This window comes from Palaemon carinicauda, chromosome 1, assembly GCF_036898095.1.
Source record: "Palaemon carinicauda isolate YSFRI2023 chromosome 1, ASM3689809v2, whole genome shotgun sequence".
Taxonomy (NCBI): Eukaryota; Metazoa; Arthropoda; class Malacostraca; order Decapoda; family Palaemonidae; genus Palaemon; species Palaemon carinicauda.
In genome coordinates, this window is record NC_090725.1 from 202,077,676 (window position 1) to 202,087,675 (window position 10,000).

General features: G+C 33.3%; 1 protein-coding gene across 1 annotated transcript in view; it reads right to left on the reverse strand.

Annotated features, from left to right (window-relative positions):
* The window catches only part of LOC137653454 (thyrotropin-releasing hormone receptor-like), a 587,504-nt gene extending 585,167 nt beyond the window's left edge, over positions 1-2,337 (reverse strand). The window contains exon 1 of the mRNA XM_068386860.1: positions 1,357-2,337. Coding sequence (XP_068242961.1) covers positions 1,357-2,337 — 981 coding nt within the window. The remainder of the gene's footprint in view (positions 1-1,356) is intronic.
* Between the last annotated feature and the right edge of the window lie 7,663 nt (positions 2,338-10,000).

The window sequence follows — 10,000 nt, forward strand, 5'->3', positions numbered from 1 at the left end:
CCTTGCTGCTTTTACAATTTTTAAGCTTTCTTGATTTTTTTCTGTCTTTTATTCAATAGTTGTTATCATTATTATTATTATTATAATTATTATTATTATTGATATTACCATTATCATTATTATTGTTAATATTATTATTATTATTATTAGTAGTAGTAGTAGTAGTAGTAGTAGTAGTAGTAGTAGTAGTAGTAGTAGTATCATTATTATTATTTATTCCTGATGTAGAATAAGTTTTCGTAAAATAATTGTTTTCGTTGATACCAAATACATTTTGCATTCAAGCTAGACTGGCTAGCAATCGTTGAATGAAATAATGATCCTCCCAGGGCTACAGGAAGGTTTCTCTAGGATATAACTAACCTTTTGTGAATTGGTTAAAAAATCAGCATTTAATGCTTAAAACTATTTAGTTTGATATTGACTTTTCTTCGTTTATAACTAGTTTTGAACGCCTGACACGCTTTCAAATTCCTGGCTGCTGAGAATTAGTTATTCTTAATGAACGTCTAAGTAGTCTTTACAAGTAACAAGTTTTTAACATAAATATGATAGCAATCTCAACATATTACCAATATGAAAACTCAAATATAATCCTAATTGAATAGCATCCCTCTAACAATAGTTCTATTCAATAATGTTTCCTCTTATGAACAAAGATACGGAAGTAGACTACTCACCATTTATTAATTAAGAGGGAAATCTTATTTGAAAATGTTACTTCAGCTTCTCAATAAAGCATATTACTTCCTCTATCAAAATACAAATAATAATTGCAATTTATGGGTAAAAATTATAATAAAGATCATCTTACGAAAGCTCAAGAATATGTGACAAATTAACAATGAGATCTCAAATGACTAATCGTTTTCCAAGTCTGTTTTGAGGCAACTTTTCATTGCTTAAATATACATTGAATTTAAACCTTCGTTTAGTTTATCAAAATGTATATGTGCGGAAAATATTTTATTGTTTTGAAATTTTTGCTTGCTGTTTGAGTTAGTTTTGTTTCTATAATGCATACCAATTTCTAGAAATTTCTGTACTATCATAAAAGATATTATTTATATATAAATACCTGTTGTCCTATCTCTACAGCTGAATACTTTTAGCAGTTCTCCCTTTTTTCACTCTGTATTCAAGAAATTCTCCCTATTTGAAGATTCGAATTAGCTGGTAATCCCACTGGATGATATTTTTTTTTTCTCCGAGTAAAATATGGTATGATAAATGCCTTGACATTCAAATAAAAAAATGAAAGGATTTGATGTGAAATTTACGGATTAAGGATCAGTGGTTGCATGGGGCAACCATAGATTATGGTCAAAATCAGCAACACATTCATTGGGTACTTACCCAAAAGAAAATGTATCCTCTGATGACGTAGGAGGGAAGATTGAGAAGGATAAAGACCGTAGAGATGATTAGCAGCATTTTTGTCACTTTGTTCTGGGATCTCATCCTTTGCCCGCCTCGGCCTCCAGCCACAACTACGACGGAACTATTCACGGAATCTTGCGTGGCCATACTTGTGACGGGTCCAGAACTGCCAACTCTTTGACCAGAGTCTGAGCTATTGGCGACTGCAGGTGAGCTGTGTGAATGAGCAAGTGTCATGGAATGCCGGAGCTTTTCGACGTGCCAGACACATCTAGCGATCCTAACATTGAGTGTCACTATAGTGATCACAGGCAAGATGAGAGTGAGCACGGTGTCCACGTAATTCATTGCTGTGGCCAGTTCCACATAATCGTCCCTCAGTTTACAGATGGTGCGACCCGCATCCGGATGCATGCCCGGGGCAGCAGCCACCAAAAGGTAAGAATAGAGAAGTAGGGCAATGACTGTCAAAAGCAAAATAACCATTCGTGCTCTTCTGACGGTGCATACAGCTGCCCGCAAGAGAGGGTAACAGACAGCGATAAATCTCTCAACTGTAAAGGCAACGACCAGCCATACACTGAGGAAGGTCGTGACATAGATGGCATAGTTGATGGCCTGACACCATCCGTGTTGGTTCAGAAGATCATAGTCGACCATCGACAGCCACACCAAGAACAAGGTCAGAAGGAAGCCCGTGTCAGAGGCCGCCAGAGCTGCAAGGTAACAAGATGAACTAAGAGTTCGAAGTTTGCTGGAGTGGAACACCCACACACTGACTATATTACCTATGCAGCCGAAGCAGACGAGCACAGGCGTAACCCAAAACTGAATTCGGTCTATTGCATGGACCTGCTGTCCAAATGCCAGAGTACTTTTGTTGTTAGTATCCAAAAGGGACGTGTTATTTTCCCAGTCAATGGAATCCCAATCATCGTTAGTGATGTTAGCACCCATGGTAAAATTCTGCAACCGGCTACCTAGGGACAAGTTTTGTTTGTTTGTTTGTTTGTTACAGAAACTATGTACATATACTCATTTGTCATTCATTATCAGCATTTCTCACATTTGTGAAACGTTTAAGGAATTTTTCTATTCTAAATACTAGAAAAGATTTAAATGTTTACTGTCGTCTTGCAGAGCAACGTTACCTTAATCTGTTTTCTTGGTTAAAGGAGCAACAGGTGTTTTTTTACTTATGGGAGATTCTTACGTTATGCACCAATGATAAATAAATCCAAAAGTAATGCAAAGTGTGTTTAATACCTTGAGAATAATAAACTATTGTATACGCATCAATTCACATATATTAATTTCGAATTTAGATAAAGCTGGTTATGTACTGTACATTATTGCTTCATTTGAAATTTCCTAAACTCACAAAGCAATTATTCAAAACTAATTTTTTTTTTCTATCACCAGTGAACTTCCGAATCAGCAGGGCTAAAAAAGATGAGAACATTAACGAATTTCTTTCATACAAAACATTTTAAGTGCAGACTTCTTTTCCTTTTGCTTTCCAATAAAAACGTGAAGTTTACAACAAAATTGTATCGTGTACAGACTAATTTTACTTTCTCACAAGCGATGTATGAATCAAATGAACAAGTTTGAAGAGATGAACGAGTTTAAAAGTCCGCTTTCGTTTAATATTCGTTCACAGAGAGCGGCTAAGCAGAGAGACTTAGCTCTGTTCCACTCGCTTCGATGTTTCGAGGCACACTATCAAAGCCAACCTTCTCTTCTCCTCCGGTAACCTCAGCTAGTTTTCCGGGCGGACGAGAGACAGCAGCCAATGATAGACGCGCCTTCTTCCTTTACGCATTTCTCCATTCTTTATATTTATGAGGATATAAAAATTAAAAGATGAATATTTCCTTTCTTGTTTTCAAGTTAGCAAAATCGTTCTAGACGTTTACTCTTATGAAGTCTGCCTACCTTTAGCAATGAGTCAGTTATTTCTTATAAAGGTTGAATAAGAAGTATTCATTCATAAAACTTGAGATCTGAGCATTAACCTGTCTAGATTATGTACTCTGAAATGGTCCAAAGTTAACGAAAGCTGGGTTTCCTAACGTCATATCAACTAGTAATCATAATAATAGTTCATTCCGTTATCGACCGATACGATCAGAGGCTCTCAGCCTAATTGTAATCGTGCTCCTCCAACTAGGATTCACAATCTCTCCACTCTAATGTCACTTATTTCTCAAAAACACTTTATGGATGTTATTTCCTTCCAGCGGCTTCTTTCTTAGTCATTTCCATAGATACTGTCTACACTCGAGAATATAGTGGTTTCATCAGACATTCTTGACCTTCTATTCTAGAATGTTGAGTTTTTTTTCGTCCTTCGTAATATTTACTATTACATGAAGCAGTATATCGATCGTCGAGGACGAAAATAAAATGAAATACTCATTTACCCGTTTGTCAGGATTTGAAAAAAAAAAAAAAAAAAAAACATAAAACTACTAGAACAAGAGAAAATGTGGAGCATCGTATGAGAATGGTTTCTTTCATTAAAAAAAAAGTGGTTCTGTCTTATTGAAATAAACTTTCATTTTTTTTTCCAAATACAACACACTACTCTTCTGTTAATGAATATTCACTTTTGTTTTTCTTTCCTCTTGAACATTAAAGACAGGATTTCATTTAGTATTCGTTTATTCTACTCTGTGTGACTGCTACCTCTTGCCAAACTTTATCATATCTACTTTTCCTTTTTTGTAAGACAAGTTTGCAACAGGTTTTTACTTTATGAGATAAGATAAATCGGATAAACCTAGTTGAGAGTTAACAAAAAGCGGAAGTGAAGATTATGTTCAATAACTAGCATAGATACGAGTGTCCAACTCCGTTTGGAAAAAGAAGAAGGATAATCTAAAGCAGATAATTCCTAATATATTTGGAGGGATATTATTTGCCAAGAACTGTTTTGTTCTAGATTTAAATAAAAGTAAATATTTAGACTTTAATGAAATAATTACAATAAACTTCATTAGTTTACATTAGGAATTAAGTTATCCATGTTTTCATCAACAGCAAGTTCGTGGAGTAGGAGGGGTGAGTTAATTTAGTTTGATTTTATTGAATTCAGCAACAGCATTATTTTATGCAATGAACATCTGGCAAAATCTCAAAAACATTCCAAAAGTATTTCGAAATTCTATTTATTATTCTTTGAGTTGGTACCCGAGAATGAATTGCCTTTCTAACAGTTTGTGTCTTGTTCGAAATCTTCAGTCACTGAAAAGAGTGTGCGTGTGTGTGTGTGTGTGTGTGTTCGTATGTTTATGTGTGAGCTCACGTACTCTTGTGTATCCAATAATTATTAATTTTCTCAAACAAGGAGTGGTTCCAGATAAAAATCAAGACAACATTTACGGTCACATTCATCCAATAACTGTTGAATTGTTGAATCCCCAGTATAGAAACACTTGATCTTTTCATACCAAAAGATCTGCCACTTCAAAACACCTACAACAAGACGCACCGAACCTTCGTTAAACATTCCTTTCATATCGCGCCCATTCTCACGCTTCCTAGATATTTAGATCATTCTTTTCAAATAGCTCCTTCCTTATATCTATATAGCACATTTAAGTTTTTTCTCTCCTCTTCTTTTTTTTTTTTTTTTTTTTTTGTATTCCCATACCATTCAGTCATTTTACTGCCTTATTGCATTCCATTTTTTCCCATGGTCAACCATTTCAAATGACAATAAAATCCTGACCGGTAGATGTAAAAGAAAAGTATAGACTTTTCGAAGTTTCGGATATTTAATATATATGTTATCATAAATAAAGCTATTGCCTAAAACTTTAGATACATAAACTCTTTTACTACTTAGAATAAGTAACCTAACTTTTTTTACTCACAATTTATCTTATAGTAAAAACACTATGCAAACATTCAACCATTTCACTCTAGTTTGTATCAGACATCCTCACTACACTTCCATTAAGGCGCTTTGGATCAACAATCCGGCCATAGCTCTCACCGTGGTTTCCCTAGAAACTCGTTGTGCAAACAATACTGCCCTCCTTGCTTCACGTGTTCTATGACTCACCTATTCTCTTGCCTTTTCATCATATGTTATTTTTGTTTTCATATGTGCATATGAACCATTTACCTCTAATCTTCCGTCATCCACATTAATATTGATTTCTGCATCTGTACTCTCGTCCGTATTTTCCTCAACTTTTGCGTCTTGAAACACTCAAACTCTTTCAATAACTCTATTGATGAACCGAATTTAGAGAATTTAATACAGGAGATAATCACTCCTAGTGCCATAGCCTCTGTACAATGGTCTTCCACTGTCTTTAGTTAGTTAGTTAGCGTTCTCTTGCTTGAGGGCACAACATTCTATCTGTTTCCTTATTTCCTTTCCTTACTGGGTTATTTTCTTTGTTGAAGCTCCTAAGCTTATAACAACTTGCTTTTCCAACTAGGGCGTAACTTAGCTAATAATAATAATAATAATAATAATAATAATAATAATAATAATAATAATAATAATACTGTCGCTTAGCTTGTAATAATAATAGTAATAATAATAATAATAATAATAATAATAATAACTTGAATAGGCACCCAGTAGAGCGCATATCTTTGCCACCGCCACTTTTGTCACCAAGAAAACTGACAAAGTTGTGGGTATTTGATCACAAAACACTTATATAATAAAATAGGCAATTGAATTGTGCACATTTGGCACTAGTTGCATACAAATGAGATAAAAATTGGTCGTGATATGTCAAAAAGACGATTTTTACCTTTTTGTGACATTGGCCTTGACTTTTGACCTAATCACTCACAAAATCTAAAAAAAAAAAAATTACGTGGATCATGGCCAGTCATCCCACCAAATTTCATGAGATTCGGTGTTATAGTTTTGGATTTATGCAAATCACAAACACACAAACAGACATCCATACAAACATATGCCTATCAGAACATAATCTTCACCGCAACAGAATTGGCGAAGGCAATAATAATAATAATAATAATAATGATAATAATAATAATATTAATAATAATAATAATGATAATAACAATAATAATAATAATAATAATAATAATAATAATAATAATAATAATAACTAAAACGGGCACTTGGTAGAGCGCATACCTTCGCCACTAGCACTTTTGTCACCAAGAAAACTGATGATGTGAGTATTTGATCCCAAAACACATATATCACAAGATAGGAAATAGAATTATGCACATTTTCGCTCTAGTTTCGTGCAAATTCGATAGAAACTCTCCACGGTATGGCAAAAAGACGTTTTTGTCCTTTCCATGACCTTGACCTTAACTTTAGACCTACTCACTCCCAAATTCTATTGAAAATTTCCTTGGATTATGGCGAATCATCCCATCAAATTTCGTGAAATTCGGTCCAATATTTATTGAGTTATACAAATCACAAACACACAGACAGACATACATACAAACAAAAAAACTGATGATGTGGGTATTTGATGCCAAAACTCATGCATCGAATAATAGGCAATTGAATTATACATATTTGGCACTAGTTTTATGTAAATGCGATAAGAATTACCTACGATATAGTAATAAGACGTTGATGACCTTTTCGTGATTTTGGCCTTGATTTTTATCCAATCACTCCCAATAGCTATTCAAATTTCACGTGGATCATGGCCAATCATCTCACCAAATTTCATGAGATTCGGTCAAAAAGTTTTTGAGTTATGCGAATCACAAACACGCAGATAGACATGCAAACAAATAAATACACAAAAAAGGGTAATGGCATCACCATATCATGTTTTATAACACAATATAGGCAATGTAATTATGCACATTTTGGCAATACTTTTATACAAATCGGAGGAACATTGACCACGATATAGCAAAAAGATATCTTTTATCGTTTTGTGACCTTGACCTTGACCTTTTGACCCAATCACTCCCATAATGTAACTAAATTGCTCTTGGCTCATGGCCAATCATTCCGCCAAATTTCATAAGATTCGGTTAAATCACAGAGATATTTATTTGTCCTCAGCAACTTATCTTGAATTCAGTGCATACTCAACGCCCTCCACAATACTACTTTAACAATTCTATCATATTTCGATTTTTCGTTTTTCCCTTTTAAACTTTTTGCAGTCTTTCAAAAGCTAACCACTCGAGCATTCAAGGGAAATTCAAGAAGGATGCTCCAAAAATATAGCGAATTTCTATAAATTGATCTAGTGTATCTTTTAAAAATTCATATAAGCTTCTGACCATATGCCCCACTAGGGTAGCTATTATGTCCAGGAATTGTTGTAGCTACTAAAAAAATAACGAAAAACTTTAACTGTTTCCTCTAATGATTTTAATCAGTTTCTTTGTCTTTTTTCTAAAAGGTTCACAAAGAAATTTATTAGGGTATTCTATATAAGGGTACGTGAATCCTATTGTAGAACATGAATAAAATTCAAAGTTTTTTCTAAAATATTGCTGGACCAAATTGGAAAAAATTATATCTTTGGCTGGTGAAATAACGGGATTTAGCTTTAACTGTTCGTCCTTCAACTTTGATTCCTGTTCCTTTTCTTCACTGAAACCTCCAACCTAGCTTGACATGAAGTTCAGAAAATCATAGAGGGAAGTAGCAAAATTCATTCTAACATAGCCCTCTCCGATCAATCCTAATCTAAAAGGTCAGGTCCTACGCGGACAAGGCTTTGTTTCCAGGATCCCCCTTCAACCTGACTTTGAGTTCCTTGCCATAAAACAAAGAAAAAATATTGTATGCCTGCTTGCAAGACTATAAGTTTTCTTTTTCTTTATTCCTAAAGGAAATATGAGGTACTTGGCCTCCTCCCAGTATAGGCCTACTCTTTGGTTATACAATATCCGATTATGATCTTCGCCTTTTCCTCTCAAGTTACACAAATAGAAATGTATAATTCTTCAAAACTAAATAAACAATGTCACTCTTTCTTTACAAGAGTTAATCAAAGTCACACCCTAAACAATTAGAGAAACTCGTATTTTACTTCCAGTTTATATAGACTAATTGATGGTTTCAGAACCTTCACATGTCAAAATACAAATTTTATACTGAATTCACAGTATTTTTTTGCAATCTAAACAGTTCACTCACTGGAATTACTACATTTTTTATAACAACAACAAAAATCTCACTAACACAAAATTACCTAGACGATGGCAAAGCCATGACTGAGGTCGAAGATCTGGAAAGTTGTGTATTGGAATTTTTCATGAAATGGCAAAACTATAAAGTGAGGGTTCAGTTTGGCAAATGACATACTCATCACATGTCTACTGCTGGTAAATTGTTGGAAAGTAAAAGAATAAAAAGAATAGGGAGGCAGCAGACTGTATGATAAAATAAGAATTATTACAAAATAATAGAAAACTGCCAACCCTATCAATACAGTCTTGTGGCCATTTTGTTATAGAATTAAAATCATAGAATAAATAAATTAAAAAATATTGCATTTACCATATATACATATATATATATATATATATATATATATATATATATATATATATATATATATATATATATATATATATATATATATATATATATATATATATATATATATATATATATATATATATATATATACACTGACACAAGAAGCCAACTTATGACATCAAATCATAGACAAAGACGCTACCAACCGAGTTAACAGAGAATAAACTGATGTGGTGTTTCGGCTTATAACATTATTTAAGGTTTCAAAATAACCAATACTGTATTTTTGCAAAGATTTTACCAATTTCTTTTGGGAATTTGAATGCCTATTTAACCTTTCAAAAGAAAAAGGTCAGTTAGTAAATTAGCCTTATGTTATATATTTGAACTTTACAAATATACGTATTTCATATTTTGCCTGCTTATTATACAAGTACATCAGATAAGTTGGTCAAGGTCCTAGTGGAGGGAGTTATATCACATTCTTTATGGAAACTGTGATCAAGAAGTCAATGTGTAGCTTGACGTCAAGTTCAGACATATAATGATTAGGTCAAATGTGATACTTTTATTTCTAACCTCCTTTTTTTACTATGAATTGAAGGATTAAACCTTGTGTAAAACTAACCAAGCCAGTAACTGCATCATGCACTTACACGGAAGTATTATTAGTAGCATAATAAAGCCCATAGTGCACTGCACCACTCACACAGCTTTCCGTTTTGCCTTTCACTCCAACATCTCTCTCGCTAATTTGGTCAGCACTGTGTAGGTTTTTCTCTCTTTTCCCACGAACTTCCTAAATATATTTTCTATTTGCCAGATCGCCCTTTAAGTACTAAGGTTTTCCTATTTCAGAATTACTTAAATTACTAAACTTATTTCTCTATGAACTGTTGCTACACCTACCTTTCGCGCTTATTGTGCCACTTGTTACATTTAATCGTCACACTTACCTGTATATATATATATATATATATATATATATATATATATATATATATATATATATATATATATATATATATATATATATATATACATATATATATATATATATATATATATATATATATAGAGAGAGAGAGAGAGAGAGAGAGAGAGAGAGAGAGAGAGAGAGAGAGAGAGATTTTATTCTCAATGAAG